At 41.3% G+C, this 26,910-nt stretch overlaps 1 protein-coding gene across 2 annotated transcripts; it reads right to left on the bottom strand.

Moving 5' to 3' along the window:
• Positions 1-916: 916 nt before the first annotated feature.
• Positions 917-26,529, bottom strand: ctbp1 (C-terminal binding protein 1). Of its 2 annotated transcripts, none has more exons than XM_086260387.1 (11): positions 26,481-26,529; positions 11,489-11,643; positions 9,743-9,887; positions 8,565-8,668; positions 8,088-8,190; positions 7,521-7,645; positions 6,061-6,150; positions 5,432-5,562; positions 4,081-4,208; positions 3,803-3,917; positions 917-2,424 (listed from the first exon to the last, which is right to left on the bottom strand). In XM_086260387.1, exons 1-11 carry the CDS (start codon positions 26,485-26,487, stop codon positions 2,229-2,231), a joined length of 1,299 nt encoding a protein of 432 aa, XP_086116513.1. In that variant the 5' UTR covers positions 26,488-26,529; the 3' UTR covers positions 917-2,228. The 2 variants fall into 2 exon arrangements, with proteins under 2 accessions (XP_086116513.1, XP_086116506.1); XM_086260380.1 differs by lacking the exon at positions 26,481-26,529 and adding an exon at positions 19,966-20,204.
• Positions 26,530-26,910: the final 381 nt, after the last annotated feature.

Raw genomic sequence — 26,910 nt, 5'->3', positions numbered from 1 at the left:
AAAGAAACAAGCAGAAGACTTTCGTCCACAGAAAAAGAATGGCATCTTGTTTAAGATTCAAGTTCAAAACAGTTCAGCATGATGTTGAGGATTTTGGGGCTCTAGCCTGGCAGTACCTTCAGTATGAGGCGCCCCTTTCAGATATCGCTGGCAAAATTTCCATCCCTGATTGCTACGCTTACTACCTAACCATGAAGAAGACCAGGTAGGCAACAGTAAACTGTTTTTTTACTACTCAGCTGCTGGTAGGAGGGGATCAGAAAGCACCTTCACTCAGATGGCTGGTTAACATCAGCACGCGAGAAAAGGGTTTGGCAGAGTTTTACGCTTGCATGACACTGTACTCTTCTTGTTATGTGGGAATGTAACCTGTAAGAGATTTAATTTCTGAGAGATTGCTAGGCTAAGTTTGGAATCAGTTTCAATTTCAGGTGTTTATAGTTTCGTATTAAGTATTTTGTTAATGGCAGTCTTTGTATTGATGTTTGTGGAGAGCACAAGCCACCACCCCTCCTCCCAGTGCTGCTTTTTTAGACACAGATACAACCAACTCACATTGACACAGGCAGGCAGAACACCATATGTACACATAGACACGGAGGCCACAGAGAGTGGCTAAACGGTATACTCAAGGAAGGACCCATCTTGAAATGTTAAAGGGATAGTAGTCTGGATAAATGAGATTTTTATTTTATTTACTGACTTTGCTTTGAATTTTAAAATGTCCTAAACAGTATGAAGATTTCATTTGATTCAAGTTCATGCGCATGACTGTTTCTCATCTGTCAGTAAACGTTAACTTTGCTTAACTAGATGTGACATCTGGGAGTGAGTTTAACCCTCAGAGATCCCTAATGGACATTTATGTCCATTAGGGACCAATGTGTGTGTATTTTTTAGGGATCTCTGAGGGTTAAAACTTCAAATGGAAAGTTGAGTGTTTTGCAACTCTTCGGGCTGATTGGAGAGATCTATATCTGCAAGGGCAACTTCAGTAATATACTGACTTTGCAGCATGATGAACCATGACTCAGTGATTCATCAAACTGTTCATGCTCCATGACCTGCACATTTACTGTGTGTGATAGGGGTACTGTTGTATCATTAGACAGGACAAGATAAACATCCTTGTTTCTCAAAGTGCGGTCTGCTACAAGCTCTCAGTGCATCATTTTGTCGACATATATATTAATAGAGACAAGGAGATAAGTTCCCAGCCTTGGCATACCATTTTACCGCTTTCTTGCAGCCTTTCCTCCCACAACCCTCTTGATTTCGGTCAAGCATTTAGACAAGTCCCAAGAGCAAAGTCACATGCCCCTTAAACATAACTAACAAAAGCAAACATCAGTTCAACTTTAGCTCTTGTTAAAGTTCTTTTTCTAATGTAGCGGGACACGAAAAGGCAAGCAGGTAGAAAAACAAAAGCACTAAGTGGCATGAAAAAAGAATTTATAAAACAAAACTAAAAAAAAAGAACAAAAAGAAACAAAAAATAACTAATATACCAACTGCGGAAACTTACTCTCCTGAGATGGTGTGCAAAAAGCTGCCTCTTTTTGGGGGGGCTTGCTAATTTGGGGACATTAAAATAAAATAAAAACGGATATTGTATTCTCCAACTGGTTCAGCTACATAGAGAGATCACTTTTGCTTTTGTTAAGACTCGAATACAAATATCAGTATCTTCTTGCTTTAAGTCTAAAACTGTACACAGACAGGTTACATTCATTTTATAACCTACTAACTTTGCTTGTACATCAAACTAAGGAAAAGACACAGAAAAGAGAGAAAGACATAAACCCCGCCCCTCTAACTTTGGACACACTACAGTCTAAGACAGAGGAATTTGATCCTAGTTTTTTTCCCAAATCAACAGATAGTTATTGTTATGTTGTTGTTTTTTTTATTTACTTCTGGCACAGAATCTGAAGATCATCCAGCGATCGGAAGACCAACTTCTGGTCGGGGCAGCAGACAGCTGCCTTGCTCTTTAATTCATCACCACCTTCCTTGTCTTCCTCTTTGGAGTGTGAACCGGCTGTTGGAAACCAGTTGCCAGAGAGTTCTTGAATTGATTGTAATTGGGACTTCAACCGGTCAATCTGACACCAAACCTGATAACAATTGTCACTAGAGAACTTATCGCAATGACACCGGTTGCTGTGCCAACCACCACCAGTCACTAGACAACACGGGAACGTGTGTGTTTTGTGTTTGTGGAGGGGCTACAGCTGGTCATTTGGATGCTGCTCTCTGTCGCCCTCTGGTGGCTTCACTGTGTTCTGTCCGGGAGACGGGGCGTGAGGAGGGTGTGTGACGGCGGGCGGAAGGGTGTGCGCGATTGGCACGGCGCTCTGTACAATGCCTTCAACAGGGGGAGGGAGGCCGCCAGATGGCAAGTTCACTACTCCTGGGGGATACCTGGTGGTAACAGACATGGGGAGAGAATAAAATCTGAGAGAATAAGAACTGAGTCATCTTAAATGCAGTTAAACTAATATGATTAAAGGCATTTTGTAAATTCACTTATGCAACCTTAATAACTCACAGGGTAGTGTCTTAGAAAGGATTCACACCTTACTTGACAGTAATAACCCACACCTTGGGTCATATGACCTTCGATGACTCACATGATTACAGGGTGGGTCAGTAAATCTAAGGTCCAGCTCCAAGAGGACACCCCCACCAAGGTGGTTATTCAGTTCAAGCACTCAACAAAAACAAAGCTAAACACTAAACATCTTAGAATGGATAAAAACAGGAATCGCATAAATGATAAAAGAGTGACATAACTAGGGCTGTTCGATATAACCATATATATCGGATGACGATATAAAAACGTCTATCGTTTCATTTTACGCTATCGTTTGTTTCGTGGTGTCGCAAAATAAACTGTTTACGGCAACTTATGTCTAAAAATGTATCGTTTCATGTATCGGTTAAAACACTCGACTCCAGCTACATGACGCGCAGCTGGAAACACTTCACGCAAGTCGAGCTGCCCGAGATTCACAGAATTTACAGAAAATGTTACATTTTTGTGATTTATATCGTTATCGGACGATAGAATTCTTATATCGGGACATGAGATTTTGGTCATATCACACAGCCCTAGACATAACCATGTCCACATGTTAAACATTAAAGACCACTTAAAAACCCCATGGACACTTGACACTACTTCCGATTACGACAGCATGTTTGATTATTGTGTGTCGCTGTGGAATATTTAGATTTGCTGTACGTACAGAAATTTGGCCTCCATTTTTTGTGGTTTGCAGAAATCTGATTTGAATATAAACTAATAATTATAAGTGGGATATTCATTACCTTCTTCACATCACCAAACAGTGCTTTGCGTAGTAGATGTAGTGCAGTGTTTGGTAAGCTGAACTGTGTTGCTATTTCAGGATGTGATACACCCTGCAAGCACTTTTCAATACCCCAGCAGCCAGTGTTTTGTTGTGCTGACATTGCCTGGCTGAATTCCTCATGGCAGGCAGCGACGCTGTCTACCCATCAGTATAATTATAGACTGCCGTGCGACCTCTCTTATCGTGTGTAGTCAGAGCTGTCATCACATCTGCGAGTACTAACAGACTGGAAGTCAACAGGGCAGCAACATGCTCCTTTAAAGCTCGAGTACATTTGAAAGACCAAAACAAACATCAACTGATGATTGTAGCTCTTTTACCCTGAAAGCTTAAGGGTTAAGGTTTCCATATAGTTGGAAAATATGTAGAAATATGCCAAAAGAAGGAACAACTAAAAACCCAGTCAAGTAATTGCTGGTTGATACCTGTATGCCCCATTGAGCTCAGGGTGGACGGTAGCTGGGTCAACACCTGCCCAGTGGTTGTTCTGGGTGAGGAACTCTTTATTGACGCAGTTCTTTAGACTGTCTGGGATGCGACCTTAAAGAAAAGAAAAATAGGATAGAAGAAAAGGAAAGAAGGCCCTTAAAATTCCTCGACAGGAAGCATGGAATTCCTTAAAATACCACTTTTTGGGCTTTTTTCATCAGAAATCATACTGTCTGCTAAAGTTTGTGTTTCTGTGACCGTGTGTGTGCACTACCTGTCACAGCCCTTCGGATCTCCCTGGCTGCTTCCTCTCGCATTTCCAGTGATGCCTGTTCGCTGTACCAGGCAGCGTGTGGTGTGCAAATGAGATTGGGGGCATCTTTGAGCGGACCCTGACTGAAACTGACAAATACACAAGCAGTACAATCACTCTGAGCTGCAGCAAAAATGATTTTGTGCACCACAAAAGGCTTTTGTTTTGTGTTTATTGATGACCTATGCTGTGGCACAAATGTCATTGAATACCATGATATTATAAAATTAGTAAACATTCCTGTAAACTGCCCCTAATTCTTCATGGAAGTGAAGTAAGATGCTGCAAATATTCAACAATGATTTTGGTCCATAAGATATGAAACCATCGTGCAGATTTATCAGCTGCCAATCCATGATGCAGATCTCCCGTTCTATCACATCTCTAAGGAGTAATATTGGATGAACATCTGCTGACTATGGAGGTTATTTGAGGACTTGAACTGATCGCTATGTTAAAAAAAAAAACAGTTTGACATTATTTGAGTTTCGTGACATGGTGTGTTGTACTGCTGGAAGCAGTCATCAGAAGATGGGTACACTGTGGTCACGATAGGCTAGAGAGGGTAGGCAACAATGCTCAGCTAGGTAATGGCTTTCAAATGATGCTCACTTGACAGCAAGGGCCTAAAGTGTGCCAAGAAAATATTCCCCACTCCAATACAGGGTAGGGCGGATCCATGCTTTCAGAGCCTGACCCTACCATCTAAAGACTGCAGCAGAAATTGAGACTCATCAAACCTTCTATTATCTTCTATTATCCAATTTTGGTGAACCGTTGTGAGTTTTAGCCTCAGTGTCCTGTTCTCCTTCTGCTACTGTAGGCCATCTGATTCAAGTTTCAATGGGTTGTGCATTTAGAGACGTCCTTCTGCATACATTGGTTGCGCTGAGTCGTTAGTTGAGATTACTGTTATCATCCTATCAGCTCAAAGCAGTCTGGCCATTGACCTCTGACCTCTGGTATCAACCAGCCATTTTCTCGCAGAAAACTACCACTTAATAGATTTTTTTTCTCTTTTTCTATTTTCTGTCAGCCTTACAGATGGTTGTGTGAAATCCCAGCGGATCAGCGGTTTCTGAAATACGGGCACCAAAACCATGCCATGTTCAAAATCAGTTAAATCATCTTTCTTTAACATTCTGATGGTTGCCTTGACTGAGTTGCTGCCATACGATTAGCCGATTAGATATTTGCATTAACCAGCAGTTGACTACATACCTAATAAAGGGGCCAGTAGCACTGATGGAATAATTCATGAATTCATTAACGATAAAGTCAAATATAGCTAGCAGTTAAAACAGGAGGTTACCTGAAAGGCTCTGACTCATGAACATCCAGGGCAGCTCCACGTATCCTTCCCTCCTTCAAGGCCTGAGCCAGAGCCTTCTCATCCACCAGACCCCCCCTTGCTGTGTTCACCAGAAACGCCCCCTGACGCATCTTTAACACACACACACACACACACACACACACACACACAGTCAGTGATATATGTTCAGTTGAGCTTAACACCACATTTACATTTTAAGATCGGTGCCCCTGTACATAAAGACTCTGTGATATTAAATATGAAACAAATCCCTTTCAGTAAAGCTAATAAAAAAGAAATCACATTTTCTGCTCACAGTGCAGAATTTCCAGTAATATTTTATAGGCCTACACTGAGCAATTGTCTTTTCACTTATCCTCTCCCAGTTAGGGTAGAAGTGTTTAAAGCTAAAATCCTTTAAGGAGAAAAGCCAATATCTGATAGTCCTTCAGACGTGGTACAGAACCTCATTAATCTGTAAAATGGTGGGCTTCCCTGGGTGTAGGCTCTTTAATATTTATGGCTATGGGACTCAGTAGTTGATTTGAGGCCAAAGAAATCATTTATGCTTCAGTGTACCTGCTCAGTGTCGCGTGTGTTGGGCGATGAGTGCGAATGCCGATCTTTACCTGTTTGATGGTGAAGTCATTGATCAGGTGGTGGTTGTGTTCGTTGAGGCTGCAGTGCAGAGACACACAGTCAGAGTGGAAGAGCAGATCCTGAGGAAGAGAAAAAAGGAGCCACTTAATCCCAATCCCAACAGAAATGTTGAACCAGGTCCAGACGACAGTTACTGTTACTTTTCCACACACAGTGGTCACAGCACCATTGCAATAAATGCCTATTTGTCACGGCGGATTGTGGAGAAAGCATTCTCGTCAGCAAAGAGAATTGGAGACAAAGGATTTGTTTCCCTGTAAAAAGAGGATTTAGTCTGAATCCATTTAAATGCTGTGCTAGTGATGAGCTCTTATTGGTTAAATACGAGCTGAGTGGAAATTGTTTTTGGCACACACGCCAGGTGAGCATTGTTGTGTGACAGGTGCTTTGCTGATATTTGTGCAAAGCATTTTGCTCTGCTTCTCCTCATGTTCTGTCATGTGCATACTGTGACAGCTATAGCTTCACATTGATCTAAACACTGGCTTTCTACCAATTTTTGGCACTGTTGGGTCTCTATGTTGTCAACAATAGCCTTTATACGGTCAGAGCTGGGCTCAGGGGTCGTGCTCACATGTTAGTTAGGGGCAGGCAGTCAGAATAAAGTTAAAGGAAAAAGAGCTAAAACTGCCTGTATCACACAAAGCATGAACTGAGGAGATACACCAAAGCCCAGTATAAGTATAGGTAAGTATAAGTAAATATATGTATATATTAGTATTAGTGTATATGTATAAATAAGGATTCTTTCTTGTGAAAATCAGTGAAAACATGCAAATATGCAGATGGAAATGAGCATAGCACGTCCCCCTTAAAATCTGATTCTCAGTAGTAACTCACAAGCCATTGCAATTTTTCATTAAACGTAGCCCTTAAATCCACTCAAAATCAAATTAGCTGTGGAATTTAATTAGCTTTCACTTCTTTTATGGTCTCAGTGTCACATAGTGTATACGACCGATGCCTGTAGATGTCAAGGATGCAGAGGTATGAAAAGGCTGCCTATGAGTTTAACTTTCTATTGATCAAGATTCACACAGGACTAATGGACTTTTATTGTAACTTTGGCTCCAAAATTTGTAAAAAATAATCATTCAATATCAATCAGATAATAATCAATCAGAATAATCATTCTAATCTTTCATTAACCATTTCGATTTTCTCTCAAATGGTTGAGGAGTAAGGTGACGTGCACATGGTAAAATCTAGGCGGAGCTTATTTTTTCTATCTGCGTTCAGACAGGAGTACCCTGTTTGTGCTTCCACAGCATAAACAGTGATGGAGTTACCGTTTGAAAATAATGACTCCATGGAAAATAAACTGTTAAAAGATGTTTTGGGGTTTTTTTCTATTATACAGAAGAGCTGACAAAAGTGAAAAGAGGCTGATGTTTAAAATATAAAATGGTTTCACAAGTGTGTGTTTTACCTGTAGTGTGGTGACCCTTTGTAATCCCAGGGATCTTTCTACACCGTCAGCCAAATAAGGGTCATAGAAAATCACACTGAAGCCAAAGGCCTTGGCTCGCAGGGCTACAGCCTGGCCCACTCGACCTAGAAACACAGGAATACCCGCGGGCGTGGAATTACATTAACATCAATACTCATGCAGGGGCATTAGAAAAACTGCAAACATATAAAACCTATATATCTAGACTATATCCACGTGCATCTAATATTCCGCTTTTTGTCTTTTGCTAGCACAAATTACATACTGCGATTCTCTGACTGCTACCCACGTTTGCTCATTATTACTGGAAAAACCCTTTAGAATGTACAATTTAGCCAATTTAGCTGAGCTAAGGACAAAACTAGAAACGACAGAACAAATGTTCGATCACTGGAAATGTAAAAACAAACAGACAGCACATTCTGACCAGCTGACCAAACATTGTACCTGCGTGTTAGTATGATCACTGTGAGCACCTCAGCATGCTGACCTCGGTGTGTATTGCTGAGCTCTGCTTCACATACGTTCGTCTTTGTTGTTACTCACCGAGCCCGATGAGTCCCAGGGTCTCTCCTCTGATCCTCGCTGCTCCCGATGCCACCTCACGGATCTGTTCCACACTCTGAACACGGGTCCCCTCCCGCAGAGCCTGGCACGAATACCAATTAGTTATTACACGCATATACAAGGCAGAGCACACAAACGTTACAGTTGAACATGATCCAGCCATACATCATAATATCTGGACTCAATGACCAAAGTCTAAGTCGTTTCAGGTGATAAGTCTAAATAATGATTTGAGGAACAAATCATTTTACTGTACCTTCTACATCTTACATCAACGTCTTTCAAATACAGCCACATTCTAAAGAAAATGAATGAACGTTTCAATTTTTCTGATTAGTAACTGTCGAAACTAAAATTGTGATAACCGAATGCACACCACTAACCAAGACATTTAAAATAAGTCGCTTAAATCCATTTAATTTGAGACTCTTTTATCAGCCACACGGAGCTACAAACCTGATGCAGCCAGGTGGTGCGTCGGTACAAGGTGAGGATGTGACACAGCGTGGAGTCTGCCGTTTCCTCCACGGAGGCGGCTGGCATATTACAAACAGCTATGCCTGTTGGACCAGAAAGCAGATAAGGATTGGTAATAGCTTTTAAAAACCATTTTGAGAGAGAAATGACGTTTGGTGAAAGCTATTTTTGTGGGGAAGTACGAGCTGAAGGTGTCAGCAGTTTTTTTTTTTCCTGTGCAAAATACAAAACTACTCGACACTTTAAAATGGAAGAGGCTCTCGGTAGAAGAAGATAAGGGAAGTTAGTAAAGTTCAGGCTGTTGCAGGAGCAAACTGAGTTTTAAAAAAGTTCTCCTTTTTTCTATTACAGATTTTTTGCAAACATGGCAACAGGAACTGGTAGCTAGGAAGCTTAAAATTTGACTTAATGTTTAGGTCATGCATTTACACAGCTTACAGTCGACTTTTTCGTGTTTCATATATTAAATTACTTTAAAAAATGTATTTAAAGGGGCCCTATTGTTCTAATTTCGAAAATGTCTTTACAGATCTGGCTCACTTCTCACACTCTTTAAGCCAGGATTCTTGTGATTGGCTGTTCCGCAAAAACAAAAGGTTTAAACACAAGGTGGGTGTTACTTCTGTGTTTATAGCAAGATCTGTTCCCAAAGCATGCAAAAAACTTTGTTTGTCTTTTTTATTTAAAATTTTGGACACATCAAAAGTTAACATCCATAGCTGCAAGAGTAAATTTACAATAGAAAGTAAGGAACGGTGATGAAATTTGTGGTTAATTTTGGAAAAAGCATCTCTTTACTAAATGAGGCCACTCCCCCCCTCACATAGGAGAGACAGTGGGTCATACCAAAGACTGGATCGTTTTTTATTGAATAATAAATTCATACGCCAATGCTCATCTTAAGTATTTTAAAACATAAAATATAATAAGAAGCTGAACAAGTAAAACAGGTTTGGCAACAAGAAAGTCGAACTTGGCTGTTGCAACAATACAGTACACCAAATTGTCAGAGACGCTTCTTTCTTGTTAGATTACTAACAGGAAAATTAAAATCTGTGCCAGTTCTGCCTGTGTCTTTAAGACAGAGCACTGAAACAGCTGGGAAGAGCTATTTTGCTATTATGCAAATATGTGCACGTATGTGTGCATGTTCCTACCAAGTTCTCCAGCAGATTTAATATCAATGTTGTCATAACCGCTGCCGATTCGGACGATGATACGCAGCGCTTTAAACTTCTCCAGGTCTTCTCTCATTAGAGTGATGGTGTGGTACATCAGCGCTCCTACAGCTTCATTTAGGACCTGGAAACACACACAACACAACATATAGAGCAAGTTAACATATAAGAAATTATTATTATTATTAACTTTTTTTCCTAAGAATTACATTTCATTGATATTTTGCCTTTTGAAGTAAGATTAAGATAAATTAAGATAAGGTGTCTGCATCTATCTGAACTGTCTAATATTAGAATTAATACGATTCACACTGAATTCTCAGTGACTTTTAATCATTTCTAGCTTATTGTCTGACAATAACCGTAATGGCTCAGAAGCAGATAATAAGATTATCATATAGAATTGAATACATTACAGAGCCGACACCTTTTAATTGGTGTGATCTTTCTGTAATGTTGCCAGCCCCCTGGTTCATATGTGCGAGGGGATGAAAATGACATGCGGTTCAATTACAGTAAAGAAGCCCTTTTAATTACACAATGAGGTGGCTGCTTATTAGAGAACCAGAGACAGAGAGCAAGAGAAGGATTGCGAGGGAGGGAGTGCCATCTGTTTCTCCCACACTGTGGCCTACTGAGCGCGCTCACAGAGAGGGTGCGCCTGGCAGACACCCAGTACAAGACATAACCCTGCCAGACATACAAACCCATTTACAATCGTAGTGACTGTTGCAGAATCTGACCCACATTCAAGTTTGTACTTGATTTTTGTGCATCCCTTTTGTTTTAACATCATCTATTTAACTTTAGACTCTTCTCTTAGGTTAAACGTTTCTCATTGAGGCTAGAGTCTCTGCTCTGTGGTGGCCAGTGTGAAAATAATGTCTCATGCTTCCTGAATCACTCTTCTCAGTCTGAGTCTGGCGAATCCTGCCTTTGTCATCCTGATGGAAAAACCTCGTCATTCGGTATATTCAGTTGATTTTTTTTTTTGAGCACATAGCATTTCTGAATGTAGACCTGACCAACTGAAGGAAGCCCAGACATAACACTGCCCCAACAGACTTGTATGGTAAGCACTGGGCGTGATGGGTAAATCACTTCATCCACATCTCTTCATTCCCATCACCCTGAAACAGGGTAAATCTGGGCTTCTCAAGTCTCGTGAACTTTTTCCATCGCTACAATCTTTATCCTTCGGGACAAAAAGAAGCCTTTTTTTCCGATTACCCTCACTTTTTAAAGACTGTGTAGCTGTTTAGTCGTAATCCCTTGAGTTCTTCTGACATTGTGTGTGTATTGTTACCTGTTTCTTAGCTAAATCCAGATGGTGACTTTTTTGGGCTAGGCAGTATTATATTTCAAAGCTTTAAATTAAATCTTCTTTTTGGTGCCATTGCTTTACCGATTCATATCTGTTTAAGCATTCTAAGCCTATTAGATATGGCAGCATCATTAAGTCAGGAAAGCATGAAAAGAGAGTTTTAAATCACTGGTTTCTGAATTGGTTGACGTTGCTTTCATTATTCCTTTAGCCCATGGTGACAAGTTTCATGTCAGCTACTTGGTTATCTTTCTGTTTAATCCATATATGCAAAATTAGTAAAAGCAAACGCTTTACTTTGCCTGTTTTTTTTTCTGTTTAGCTGAAACACAAAAACATCCAGATAGAATTATAGAATTATTATTGCACTTTATGTGTACATGTTACTTCAAGCATGTTACCTTCTCGTGGATCTCCTGTGTGGACTGAGCGTCACAGAATGCTACAGTTGCTACGTCTTTTAGGATGGGCATCTCCACAGTGCAGTCTCGCCCGTCCAGCAGCGCCACCAGGGGGCGCGGATGCATGGGCCCGTTCATAATGGGGGGCCTGATGCCTAAAAACGCAAGAAGTGAGGGACAAAGAGTCAGATCGGCAGAACAAAAGAAGAAAAGAAGACAGGGAAGACATGGGTGGAAAAGTAGGCTGTGGTGCTGAAACACCACCAGTGTAAATCTCCTACAAAAGGAATGGGGATACTTGTTCTGTACTTCATTCAAACTTCCAGCGTTTACTTTTGTGTAGGAAATTTTAAAGTGAAAATAAGGATGAGGTCCCAGGCACACACGAGGCCGCGGCTGTATCTGCATCCCATAATGTTTCTGTTCTGAGGTGGTGGTTGCCATGCCAACAGTGACAATAGGCGTGGAGGAAAAAAAGCTGTTTCTCGGAGCAGCTGTCTGCCTGTTGCGGAGCTAATTCCTCTTGTGTGAGGTCATGTTTCACAGCTGTTTTTCTCCTCATAACTTTGAAATATTTCACTGTTTTTGCTTAATTACTGCTGACTTATGATTAAATTTGCTGACTTTATGAAACAGGCGGTAATTTAGAAGATGGATGAGGTGGGTGTCGTAGCTATTCTAGTAGAAAATAGCGTTGAAAAGGCAAATCTTGCTATATGAATTTAGTGTTATTAATAATGAGGAAAAACAACAGCCTGTGATAATGAAGAATACTTTTTATTCCAGCCTGTTCACAAGTCTTTATATACTGAATGTAAATGCTCATCCCCATGGACTCAGAGTGCATCTTGGGAGCTGCTTACTTGGAAAAAATGGGGCGGTGTTGATACGAAAATAACTAGGCATGCAGCCTGAAGCACTAGATTATATCTCAGTTGTTTATTGTGCAGCACATTTTGGATGAAACCAAGTGTCTCTTTATAAATATACAAGAAAAATGCAAATAGAAAACATCGAAACATCGCTGAAAGGGGTAAACGTGCAGGTGCGTAAGGAAGTGCAACAGTTCGCAAGGGATAGAGCGGTTTGCCACGCGAGTCTCTGAAATCCGACTGAAATCTGTCAATAACCGAATTACAGCGAACTCCTCCTGCACCCCTGCCGCAGGGTGTTTTATTAAATCATGCCTAAAGATTAAACCATTACCCTGAGAGTGCTGCTGGGCTGTACAGGAGGAAAAATGGTATTTAACAATGAAGATATGCCAAATGACCCCACTAGTGGGCCTTTGTTGAAGTTATAACAAGAACAGGGGTTGATAGGAGGTGGATTTATTAGTTTTCCTTGAATATTCCTTCCTGCTGCATTTTCCTGCATCGTTTCCCTCCCTTTCTCTTTCCACATAACCGATGGAATAATTATTCCAGATGACTGAGGGCCTTACAGCCTGAGACAGAAGACATCTGAGGGACATAGAGATGCAGATTCTGAAGAAAGTCCTGGCTGTGTGTGTGTGTAATTGGGATTTTTTGACATGTAAAGTTTTGACAGCCCTCTGAAACACTGCAGATGAAATAAGTGCAGAGTTATGCCTGTTTTTGCTGATGCTGACAAACCCATCATTCATCGCTGACTTTTCCCCCCATCTGAGATGTGCAGTCTGACATCTCGAATAAGCAGCCTCCTCTGTCAGTTCACTCAAAATATTCCACTCAAAACTCAAAGGATACACAATTGACCTTCCCCGAGTTTTAGCGTGTTTTCCATTTGCATTACCAACATCGTGCAAAAGAAGCCAAGTTATTAAACCAGTCATTTAAATTAAACGAAATCAAGATTCTAGGGTCTACGCAATACTTTGCATGCCAAGAATCCCTGAGAACCGTACTTGTGGACAGAAGTTTGGCAGCTCCTAACTTATGAATTAGTTTGAGAAATCTGAAAAAATAACACTCTTCTCCTGGCAGCTACAGCTTCACCGAGAGCCCAGTTGAAGCTCATTGTCATTTTGGGTTTTGCTGCTGTTTACTTGTTTTCTTGTACTTAAAGGCTGCGTTTCTCTACTTCAAACAGTGAGTTCATGCTTTTCAGATTATTGAAGACAGAAACATGGGGCGGGGGGGAAGAAGCAGAATGAATGCAACTTTCAGAATGACTGAAACATAAAGGGACTTTCCAATTTATTAAACCTTTTGAGTAATGCAACATGTTTTTTGAGGTTGCATCCTGTTGTTGGAGAAGTCGGTGTCCCAACCTTTCCTGCAGCGGATTGATTTCTTCCTGTGTGACTGTTTTATGTTGCTGCAAAACAGTTCAGAGAGACACCTCTGCTCTTTGATTTGGAGTGATGTCTGAGCCTGACCTTTAGCACTGATGTTTTGATTATTTAATCTTTGTTGGCTTTCTGTTAACACTGGAAATTTGCATTTAACATTAATTACATTTGGCCAGGAACTGGTTGCTGCTTTGATCTTTTTTTCCCATTTGCTTCACTACAAGATGAGGACTGTGTTGTATTTGTAACCACTAGGAGTAAATAAGTGTAACTGTATAATTAAGAGAAAAGGGGCAGACTGGGGGAAAACATCCAATTAACTTCTATTTATAAAAGTATGTATGATGATGGATGATGATTTTTTTCTCATGTGAAAGGCCCACCGTGGGAAGTAAATAGGTCATTAAGGTTGAAACTCTGTGACTTTCTCCCCCACATACTTGCAGCAGTTTTCACTGGTGTGCATGCATGAGGAAGTAATGTATGCAGCGGTACATTGCATTTCAGCTCGTACGTCTCATTAGGCTGCAGCCATTAGAGTTCTGCTGTGACACAAAATAAGCTTTCACAGTCTATATTAAGAAAACCGATACAAGGGGTCTGCGTTCAGTTTGTGTCTCGTTTGATCCGTCTACCGTTAACTTTCCCTTTGTTTAAAGCAGCATAGTCGCGTGGTTATTTTTAAACTAGCACGCTATAAGTGCATGACAAAATACATAGAGAGACGCTTCGCTGTCGGGAATTTAACACCAACAGTTGTGTTCAAACACGTTTCAGTTTTGGTTTCATGTGGTATGAAGCTGTCGTGCAGCCACAACAGAAGCTCAGCTACTTGTACGTGAGCTAAAACTTGGTTTCCACCTCAGTTTTGCCCACAGCACGTTCTCCTGGTTTAATGTGGGCATTTCCTTCATACTTCCACTGATAAAAAAGAAAAGCAAGAGCACTCAGAAGCTGCACGGCGACAAAGAATAGCTCCCAACATCGCGCGACCCGTCACTCGACTTCTGCATTGTCTCTTAAATCTGCATTGTCAGATTACAGCATGAAACTTGATCTGATGAAGCAGTCCAGTGAGGTGAAACTCAAATCTTGCACATGGTGCCTTATGTGGCCTGCTAAAACATCAGCTATACCTAATAGGATTTGCCTGGAGGCCACTGCACTTACACATCAATATAAAATCTATGGTGCACAGCTTAGAAAATGGAATACAGCGGCAGCGAGAAGAATTACGGCACCGCGCTGCTCAGTTTTTGGCACTGACATGGAAAAAGTAGTAGTAACTGAGCAGACAGGATTTTCATGAAATCTTGTCATTCTGGTATTATTTTTATGGGGGGGGGGGGTTACAGAGATTCCAGACATTTCTCCAGCACACACTTGGTCAGACTGAGGGAGGAAATAGCTCTCATTCCAGCCCCATGAATGACCTTGGGAGTACCAGCACTTCAGCCTGCTGAGTAGTACTAGGCAATAAAACACTGCTTTATTCACTGTCTCTGTCTCTTCCCCCACACTCACAAACCACAGCAGTGCCCTGTAAATATTAATCCTCCAACTCAAATGGTCATTATTTCTTGGTCTTTTTTTATTACTGGTATTTTTCTCGCTCTCCCGTCACTTTAAACACTCATTAAATCCTTCATTATATTAAATAATTGGCCAGACTTCCAGTTCCCTAACTGTAAACGCTTATCCCTCTCCTTTCCCTCTCTCATTATATTAAATACTCCAGTAATCTCTCACTCTGTCTTTACCTCTCCCGTAGCCCCGGGGCTTGGTGACTGCTGGGGGCATTCACGGTGCAAACAGGCCTCTTGACAGAGCTTCAGCTCTGCTCGTGCTTTTCCATCCAGCATTTCTGAACAAGTACTCTTTAACTCAGATGCACAAGCATGAACAGTAGACATTTTGAGTAAACGCAGCAAAGCAGTGGTAGTGATTTGCAACTTGGGAAAAGCGAAAACAAAGAAAGTTTTGTTCATTGTTCACTATAATACAATAACCATCTGTACAGTAACAGTTGAGCCTGGGGAGGGGGGGCAAGATCAAATGACATCATAGATATGAAAATAGGCTCCATCCCAAAGTTGATTGACATTTAGAAATTGAAAAAGCATCTGCCAGTGACTGCTGGGACTGCAGCACGAGAGCCAATGGGAAAGCCCTGCGGCCTGCCTGCATCCAGCTGTCATTGACCAGCTCTTAGGAACAGCTGGATTTTTGTCCCCGAGGAGGGAGACCGTGTTTTCACACTGTCAGTCAACAAAGACAATTAAAAGGATCAGCTAATTTCATGCGTTTTAAACGTACAGGTCAACGGGACGTCGGCCAGCCTCGATGCAGAATGATCTGCCAAAACAAGCTGCAGCGGACCTGATTTTTCCCACAAGAACATGCACTCTAGTAACAAGGGTAAACCGCTCCGAAGCATCTGTAGGGCTTCCTCTGTGTTGAACTATTAGTCAGCTGAAAAAAGGTCATAACTATTGTTACAGTTTATTTATTAAGCTATAAGCTAAGAATAGTTAGAAGAATAGTTCCCGTTTTCTTCATTTCAATATTTAAAAACAAATCTTCACATTCCTTTTCCTCGTCTGACTACATTCAGCTCCAGCAGATCAAGTGTTTTTATTTTTCACTGTGCGAGCGAGAAAAAGGAAAGGAAGAAAAGCGGGGACGACATCGCTGTCGGCACCTGTGATCGCTCAAGTCGCCTGCAGCCGTAGAAACCAATCATCGAGCCACAGCATGGCTGATTTATAATGCTACTGGCTCTTGTGGCGTGCAGCAACCACAAGAGCCCCCGTATCCTCCTTCTCACCCCTTCAGTGTTCGTCTCAACATCTCTTCATCTGATGTTGCCTCATTTTTTGGTCTCCATCTCTCATTTCAGTCTCACTTCCCCAGGCTTTCTTCATCTCCCTTGCCGTTTTTCTTTTTTTCTCCCGCTCTGCACAACTCCCTAGCAATTCATAAAGGCGTGCTTTGTATAATAGTTGTATTTATATTGCTAAAAAGCGGGTGAATATCCAGGAACAAAGTGTTCAGGGGTGGCTTGATGTTTCTGTCTTTCGTCTTTCTCCCCCTACCCCCACTTCAACTCCCAGGAAGGAAAAATAAGAAGACAGACATATCCATCACCACTGGTCCTCCTTCTTTCATGGACTCACACACCTACACACTAACACAGGTATTACACTTTTGCCTCGTCAGTCAGTGCTTTTGGACATGACTAATATACAGTGATGTATGACACACACAGGTGCTTACACATAGAAACGATCACCATGCAGGGCTCTCATTTGCAGGTATGGTGTCAGCAAAGCAGTTCAGGTTTGTCAGGTCTTTGTTCTCATAATGAAAGACACCAGCAGCAAACCAGCAATAACATTTGACAGCAACTCAGTAATGGCAACCAGTTCAAAGTTTGATGAGGCAGGCTATAGTTCCAGTTGTGCTATGTGCCTATACTTTAAATATTCCAGAGACTAGCTTAATAGATCAATAAATTGTAATTGTTAAAAATAATTTATTATTGGAAGCTATTTCTGCTGGAAAATATTTATTTTACAATTGTGAAGTCAATCATTTTCAATTTGACATGACTTAGGGTTCAATTTCCAGATTGCCACGAATGTCACAAGTACCCACTGTTTGTTTGCAGGAATTCATAAACTGTTTATAAGTACTGGCTTAAACAGTATTTGCACTAGAGGAAAAAAATACATTTATAAGGCTGTAACTGGATTATTGTATGGCTGCTGGCCTGTTACATTGGATTAATTGTTAATATACATTTTTTTTAAATCACAGTCACTTTGAAGTTTCAATTGGATTGGGTCAGTTTGGACACTCTGGTGTAAACGCCTCCCCGTAATGGATTATTAAGGCTATGAAGCATTTACTGCATTTAGATTACAGGTTTGTTGAAGTGCGGGGACCCGCAGGGGGGCGTTTGAGCGGTTTCAAGGGTATTCCCAGCAAAAGGAAAAAAGGGTTTAGTTTCACACATTGCACCGTTTATTTGAGCTGAGCTAAAATAACTGCTTAAAGTGCTGTTTGGTCGTTTTAAAGAGGCTGCTAAAGCCATTTTACAGGTATCATCTTAAAAGTTATTTAATCTGCAGGTTTTACCCCAATCAGACTCACTTGACAGTGTTGACATATAAATTAATAACGAGTATGCACGGACTCATCATAATGCAAAGCTGCTAATTACCTACCATAGCTGAATTATAGCCTACCTGCTAACTGTTGTTTTGGGGTGGTAAATTGTAGGTCTGTTGGTTTTTTGTTGTGTTTTGTTTTTTCTGTACTCGTCTTTTGATCTTGCCACTTTGTCTCAGTCACATTCCCCCCTTTGAACAGCCCTTCTCAATAAAAAACGAACTTGTCAAATGCAGCTAGCAAGTATTACATAAGGCTAACCTTGACTGAATAAAAGAGTGAGATGTATTAGTTCTGACTGGCACATCTTTCACTATTGATTCCCATTTTAGTTCAGTCATTTTTCTGTAAGCATTTGACATAATAGACCAAGCATCTTAATGGCTCTTAGTGCTACAGTCTCTTTGCTGAGCACTTTATAGATTTCTAAGTGCTGTAAATTACACCTGAGGAGATTCCTGCCTTTTATATGGCAGTAGTGCAGTATAAAAAAACCTGTATTTGTTTTCATAAGTGTGTGAAATGGTACTGGAGCCCTTATTTCACATTCCAACATAGATGTGTAGTGACTTGTAATCTAATAGCCGTTTCAGATTACTCTGGATTTCTCTAAACTAACAACATGCCACCACATGAGCGGTTTCCCTCGATTTTTGCCTTTGACATTAGGCGTCTCTCAGTGGGAAACTGCCTGGAACTATAACAGTCGTGTTTACAGTGTAAAGGCCTCATGGGATGCGTTTACCAACATTCGATTTTTTGTGTTTTACCAGCAGATCTGGTTTAACATGGTTTTAGAGGGGTGTCACTCATCTAGGCCTTCATAATCAGCTCAGACACGATACAACACAGAGATCAGAGGCTCCCCTGCCTTCAGAAAGATGAACCAATCAATCACCTGAAACTGCAAGCTGATTTTACAGCACCCTTTAAAGGTTCAGTGCTTGTCACCGTGCACTGAAACAGACCCCACGACCCAATCAGTGTCACGATTATTGACTGGTGGAGATTTGTGCATGAGCGTCTTGAAAAGGACAAACCTTGCTGAGCCACAGTCATTTAGTCCTGTGACCTTGGATTCTCAAGCTGCCGGCGTGGATGTGGAGAAGATATCTGCCCAAAGCGAGGGGCAATAAAAAAAGGGTGGGGGGGTAGTAAGATAATAGCTGCAACTTTAATCTTTGATGTCATCAGGAAAAAGAGCCTGCAGCCTCTTGATGACATCAAATAATGTCTGCTTTCTTTGAAGAAGAACTGGATTCACAAATGCAGATTTAGCTGATATAATAACTCGATAACACGGGAATGATCGTTTATCTTCACACCCTCATCCTCCTGCTCGACACCCGACCCCCCTCTTCCTCCTCCCCTCCCACCCCTTTCTTATTCCTAGCAGCCCTACCTTGATCCCATTTTCTAGAACAGTCTTTTGCAGCCCCTATCATAAGGTGCATCTATTACCTGTGAATCCGGCTGGGGGCATGCATGTTTATACTTGAATATGTGTGTCACTTTAGTTCCCTTTTATGTCTGTGAGTGTGTAAGTGTGCTTGCACGTAAATTGTGCGCACACTTCAGTGAAGGCAACCACTTTCCATTAAAAGAAGCACAATGAAAGGCAAATATGTGTCATGTCCTTGCTAGCCCTCGAAGGAGAGGGAGATCTATTTCTGTCACCGCAAACAGAGGTGTTCAAGCAGCTTTCAATAGCAGAGATTTGCCTCTTCGTGCACATACACTCACTCACGCACAAACACACACACACACAGATCTTTAGAGAAAGGACTAACCATTCTTGTGTGATGAGAGCGGCTGAGCGATTAAGGAAAAACAAAAGATAACAGTGTGAGTGAATTAAGAAGAGAAGGAGGAGGAGGAGACGGAAAAAGGGAGAGGAAGAGAGAGAAGGGGGAGGGGAGTAGGAGGCAGAATGATCTACACTGAGTTCACAAATATTGGCACACACACACTCATACACACACACAGTGATATGCAGTTCCCACATAAAAGCAGAGTGCTGGTTGTTTACCTAAAGGCATGCCTTTGTTGAGGAGATGTGAGCTTCCCATGGTGTGTTCCCCAGCCGGCCAGCACACAACAGAAACCTACAGTCTTCACACAGCAGACATGAACAGGAATCCAGTCAGCATATGGCGGCTGTGGCCAGCTACCTCGCTTCCCTTAGTCCTTCTCCCAGCCCCTTAGTGACAAGCATACACATGTGCTCCCCCTCTTTTCGCTCTCTCTCTCTCCCCTCCCTTCCGTCCCCTTCGCTCGCCTGCTCTCTCTATCTCTTACCCCTCCCTCCCCGCTGTCTTTAGGTACCTCCCTCCCCTTCCTTTCTCACTTTCTAATACAGAAAATCTCTCTGTCTTTCCAGCTCTCTGTCACCAAAAAAAGAAGCACACACAGTTTGCAAGAGCTGCTGCGTTTATGAGAGCGGGAGAGTGCAAAAGAGATGGCGGGGGGGTATATAGCATAGAAAAAAAGAGAGAGCGATAGGGAGAGCAGGAATGGGGAGGAGCTAACGCGGGCCAAAATTCATCTTTTGTTTCCTGAAAGACGACAGGGAGGAGGAAAGACGAAAGAAAGAAGAGTTGTGCAATTTCAAGGCTGAAGCAAGAGAGGAAAAACTAGTTCTCTGTGATAAAAACGAAACTATAACAAAACTTAATTTGAATAATGAGGAGACAAGTTGTAACACTGCAATCAATGTGTGCCTTTAGTAACACCCGTTTAATCACCATCTTTGGTTTATAAGTTTACTCTTGCGTTGTGTTTGTTTGAGAACATTCAAACTTTTTATTTTTGCGAGGGATTAGTTATATTTTTGACTTAACCCACTTCCATGAGTAATGCACACTTTCTATATGGGTAAATATACTGTGCTTATGCCATGCATGAATACAGGTTCATGTTTTTATATTTTAAGGAAGTTACTTGAGGAAGTCAGTGCTGTTAGTCTACCCCGCCTTAAGTAAGCGTATGAAATGTGCTGATTGTGCTATAGTTCCTTGTTATATACGTTTAGCTTGTTTTGCTTGGCTAAATATTTAACCTGTGACAATGATTTCCTCCAGAAAAAGAACATTAAATTTTATAAGTGAAAAGTTCTTATTACTGCATTATGGTGTTTCTTTATTAAATCATCCATCTATTTAAAAATAAAATGTTACTATTCTATTACTATTACTATTCTTTCTAATTATCTTGTTTATGTGCTGTCCTGGCCACTTTATTAGGCACACCTTCCTACTACCTAGTTGACGTCTTCTTGCCTTCAGAACTGCTTTTTGTATGGCGTAGATTAAAAGATGCTTAAATCCATATGAATTTGTTGGTTGAACATTCATAATGTAAAGTTGCTCTACTGAATTGCCGATATCCTCCCCCGCACCATTACACCACCACTGCTAGCCTGAACCATTGGTATAAGGCAGGGTGGATCCATGCCTTCATGTTATTTACAGCAGACTCACCAGATCAGAGCTTCATTTGTCCAATTTTAGTGAGCCTGTGTGAAGTGTAGCTTCAGTTTTCTGATCTTTGCTGACTGCATTAGTACCTGGTATGGTCTTCTGCTGCTGCTCTGCTTTAAGGTTCAAATATGCTCTTCTGCATACCTTGGTTATAATAGGTGATTATTTGAGGTCTTGTTGCCTACTTTCTCTGACTTCTGTCATCAACAAGGCATTTTCAGCCAGAGAACTGCCACTCAGTCCATATTTTTTCGTTTTTGGACCATTCTCTGTAAACCCTACAGATGGCTATGTGGAGAAATCCCAGAATATCAGCAATTTATGAAATATTCAGACCAATCTTTGTGGTGCTAACAACTAGGCTGCATTCAATGCCACTTAAAAATCACCTTTCTTCCTCATTCTGATGCTCGTTTTGAACTCTGTATACCTAAATGTACTGAGTTGCTGTTGCATGAAATATTTGTATTAATGAGCAGCTGAACAGATGTGCTTAACAAAGTGGGCAGCGAGTATATATGTCCTCGCCATTTTTATCATGTTATTTTCTGTTGATTCCTTTTGCGCATAAAAACTAAGCCTTTAAAGTAGACCATTATCAGAAGGAGAAATCTTATCAGTGATGTAATATGGCCGTTCTCTCCTTCATGCTCTATTGTTCCCTAATAATACCTCATAGGTGTGTCCAAAAATGCAAGCAACAGCTAGTGTGTCATCCAATTAGTCTCCAATTTTCCATCTGGGTGCTTTGGTCTGGTCACCGACAGTAAATACCTGTCCAGACTGACTGCAGTGATGGCTTTAGAGCTCCTGTCATCTACACATTAGCCACTTGATAACGGCTGTGATATAAACGGCCTCAGACGCCCCTCTAACTGCCGGCGCCTAACCTAGTTTAACAGCAATGATGGTTACATCACACGCTCACTATTGGTAAATGTCACAGACAGCCAGTGGGCGAGTTGTTCAAATCCAAAAAGAGGCAGAGGGTTAGCGAAACTGTTGTTTTCAACACCAGCATTTCCTCCCATCATTCCTTTCATGCACTGTTGAATTGTTTTAAACAAAATTAAAAATGAGCAGTACCCTCCTCCCTTACCTTTTTCCCCCCTTTAGTTACACAGTGAAGTGGACCATACATGGCTCTGGGCCACTGCCTCTTTCTTTAAATAAAATAACCCAACCTCTTTTTTCTGGCCCTGTTTCAAAGAACTATGATGGAAATTACGTCGACTCCAAATTTTCCAAAGGTAAACATAGTAAAAGGAAAAAAACACAGTTTAGACAAGACAACGCTAAAAAAAAAACAGGTCAAAGGAACGAGCTGCAGATTGCCTCATATTTGCAAATATATGAGGCACGTATATATGAGTAGCCTTGACATACTGAACCAGAGACCTGTCAACCGTGACAATTGATGTACTAAAACACGTTATTTTGGCTGTTTTGGGTCCTCCTGGCTTTTTCCACAACACTTTCATGCTTATTTCACACTGCAGCACCGAACAGTGGCAAGCGATGGCATTTTCTGAATGTTTCTCTTGTAAAGCTTGACTTGAAGTAATCTTTTCTATCGCAGCCAGTAGCAGCAGCTGGCGGGAACAGACCTGAGACGCTTTCTAACTTAAGAAACAAGGTTTTCCACCTCTGCACTGTAAACATGTGTAACTAAATGTGTTTCTGATCAAATTTGCGACGAGAAAAAGCCCACGAACCAACGTATAAATTAGGTGCAAATTGCAGCAGATACTTTAAAAATTTGCTGTGGGATTAGGAGGTTTGTGAGATTTGCTCCACACTGCAGAATGTATCAGCCACTTGCTGTTTCAAGAAGAAGCATCCGAGCTGTCTCGTATTTTAGTATCATAACCGTGATATATTGAACTCAACAAATTATGCCAGTTAGTAGTTAAACTGATTAGTAATTGAGAAATGTCTCTCTGACACATCACAGTTGCATGTATCCTATTAAAAGGAATGTGTTAGGTGCTCGAGGTCTCAGACCAAATGCAAACTGACATCCCTGTGTCGACTAGAGAAGCAACAGACGTGTTTATCTTGTTTCTGAGGCTGACAGCGACTTCAGCTAACATACGAGAGACAAATATTCCCCAGGAGATGGAAGAAATATGAAGCATATTTGGTGCTTCTAAATAAGGACAGAGAAAGGCGACACTGCGGGGATATCTGAACTGTTCAAGCTCCACAGGGAGCAAGGAGGAAACAAAGGGGGGTGGATGGGTAGTAGAGAGATATAAGGGAAAAAAGAAAAAATAGTTTAAAAGAGATTGAATATTTAATGATTTTCAGGAGGGAAAAGGTGAAACAGAAGAGGGAAAGAACTGGGGATAGACTTCCTTTGGTTTTTCCTGTTCATCCTCTCTCTCTAACTGCCTTCACCTCGCCTGCATCTGCCCTCCTTATCTGACTGTGATGATTTTTATCATCTTCCTCTCCCAGTTTCTATCTTGATCTTATTCACACTCCATCAACCACCACGACACACTCCACCCCTACCCCATTCCTCATTCCTGCATTTCTCTCTCTCTTTTTCCCACTCTCATACATCTCCACCCTCCCACTCCTTTTCTCTCTATAGTCACTGCAGCGTGTCTTATCAAGACTGACAGCGAACTAGACCCAGAGCTATCGCTAACACACACATGCTCACTCGCACAAACAATTGCAAAGATACACGCCTGCACATCCACAAAGACACAAGCTTAATAAATGCACACTCATGCAAGACGAACGTACTGACACTGAAAGGCAGGTACACGGAAATAATATTTCTGCAGCACACACAAACAAAAGGATGCCTGCGACACTTAAATGCACTCACGCGGACAACTAAACGTAAGGCAGCTGCATCGCATTGAAGCACACATGCAGACGCAGGCACATACAGACACACGCATGGGCAACAAATTGGATTTATGGATGCTGACAGTGAGCTGCAGAACAATGTGGATGCCACTACAGAAGAGAGTAGATACTGCAGAAACAATCTAATCTACTGTAGGTGGAGATGGGTACCGCAGGCGTGAAGAATCCAGCCAACATGTGGAAGGGAAGGAGGGAAGGAGGGGGGGCGAGATGAGTGAAAAGAGGCTGACTAGGTGGGACCAACGGGAGAGATTAAGGAACAGAGCGCTAGAAAGGAAAAGGAAGGGGGAAGAGGAAGTTGAGGAGTGCAAAAGGATGGGCACAGTAAGAAAAGAATAAAGGAAGTAGTCAAGTAGTCTCTTTGATTCTGGCCTGAAACTTGTGCTGTGTTATCTTCCTGTTTCATTCAAGGAGTAGAAAAGAACCTATTTGAAAACTCAATAACAGTATGAGAGTGTGAGGTTAAAAATGAGAAATGCTCCAATGTCTGATCAGCATAACAAAAATCAGTTCTTACTGGATGAGCTGCTTTCTTGAGCTGTTTAATAAAAGAGGAAATGGACTCTTTTAGATGTTTTCATTATGCTAAACAGCAGACCAAAACGTAAAGATTAGAACCATGCATCTGGGCTCAAACAAGGCTGTGTGAGAGTGGTTACAAACTGGATACTCTGACGCTCTAGTGGCTGGGACACCGATCATGTTATACCTTGATCATATACAAGCACAGACAGCTCGAGGCGCAACGGCCGAGCAGTCATTCCTGTTATACTTCTTGAAGTCTGCCGCCTGGGGCGCATGGGTAGTTGGTGCATTGTTATGTAAATCCTCTGCGGACATCTGCAGAGACCCTCGCTGTCACCGTTTACATCTCTCGGACCCAAGTGCTTATAAGTGGATGTAGAAATAATAATTGGGCACTGGATGATTTAAAACCCTGTAAGCTGCCAAAAAAAGATATAGGAGAAGAAAGCCTGTTCTCTAAAAAGAACATGGCAGCATGTTTGGAAAAGAACAAACAGAACATATTAGCACAAACACCTTATACCAGCCGTCAAGCACGGTGGTGGACGGGTGATGATTTGGGCTTGTTTTGCAGCCACAGGACCTGGACACTTTGCAGTCAGAGAGTCAACCGTGAACTCCTCTGAATACCAAAGTGTTCTCGAGCCAAATGTGAGGTTGTCAGTCCGACAGCTAAAGCTCGGCCCAAATTGGATCATGCAACAGGTCCGTTATCCCAAACACAGACGCAAAGCTACAACAGAATGTTTAAAAAAAGAAAATAATCAAGGTTGCAACCCGATTGAAATGCTGTGGTGGAACCATAAAAGAGCCGTGCATTAACAAATACCTGCAAACCTCAATGAATTTATTTAAGCAATAATGTGAAGAAGAGTGAGACAAAGTTCCTCCACATCAGTGTGAGAGACTGATAAAGCCATACAGTAAATAAATACTTTAAATTATGCAAGCTGTTGAGACAAAGTGTACTAAGTTTTTAGTTTTTCACTGAGATACCTGTAAAATTGTTTGTTCTTTACACAAGATTATTGTATTTTAACCGTGTTATTAATGGTGATCTATTGGATTTTGTTTAGATTTTTACCTATTAGGCTCCTTTGTGTCATTTGTTATATTGTATTCACTTCATTCAGCTTTTCTACTTTATTTAAGTTATTTTGTTATAGATTGTGTTTAATGTTTTAGCTACAGTAAAACAGGGGTTTTGCAACTTTTGCATGAAGTGTCCTATCTAAGCTTATTAATATTAATTTTTGGGACTCACAGTGGTTTTGGCTCTTAATACCTCACATACTTCACTGATCATATGCGCTGAGGAGTGCACAGCCCTCTCAACACTTACGTTTAAAGACTCGCTCTCTAATCGGCTCCCTATTTATGGTTCATAAGGATGTTTTAGATGCTGTATTTGTCATACGATGAGAGCTGATACTCAGACTTTTTTCTATATAACCAGCAGCAACATGTAAAAACCCTTCTGGGTAGAATTCATCGAAGCAGTAATCCCCACGTCTCTGCAAACATCTTACTTACTAAACAACAACCCTTTCACAGAAAAATAAACAAATTCTTACATTCACACACAACCAAGCCTTCATACTGTTAAGTACACAGTATGAAGTCTGTGATATGGGGCCAAAAATACATCACAAACCTTGCATCACCTTCCTCTCAGTGTGTCCACTCTTCCACTGTGTCCCAAAGCTGGGTGGAGGTGTGTGTGTGTGCGTACGGGAGGTGTGGCATGCAGTAGATAATGGGCCAATTGTAAGTGATTAGAGTTGGAGCCAACCAATCAGCACAGCCTGGTACTGGACTGTGGCCAATGGCAAGATGTTCAGCGCAGCTGGGGGAGGGCGCTCTCGCTCACACACAGGAAAAGAAATGTGGCCGAGCCTTTGCACAGTACCTCCTATAATTCAGTGCATGTGTGTAAATATGTTTTTACAATTTTGTTTCATTTTCTTTTTCAAATTGATTACATACAATTTATTTTTAGATGGACGTCCTTAAACAAAACCCAGAGTTGGTTTCCAAACAGACTAATGTGAACAAAATGAATAACTAACAGCTTTTTCTCCATC

Source organism: Aulonocara sp. 'chitande type north' Nkhata Bay, linkage group LG2 (genome assembly GCF_057382095.1).
Source record: "Aulonocara sp. 'chitande type north' Nkhata Bay isolate Kocher_YH1m ecotype deep benthic linkage group LG2, A_spYH_male_GT1.1, whole genome shotgun sequence".
Classification (NCBI taxonomy): domain Eukaryota; kingdom Metazoa; phylum Chordata; class Actinopteri; order Cichliformes; family Cichlidae; genus Aulonocara; species Aulonocara sp. 'chitande type north' Nkhata Bay.
Note: the sequence above shows the minus strand (reverse complement) of the source record. Positions and strands in the feature narration are given on the sequence as shown.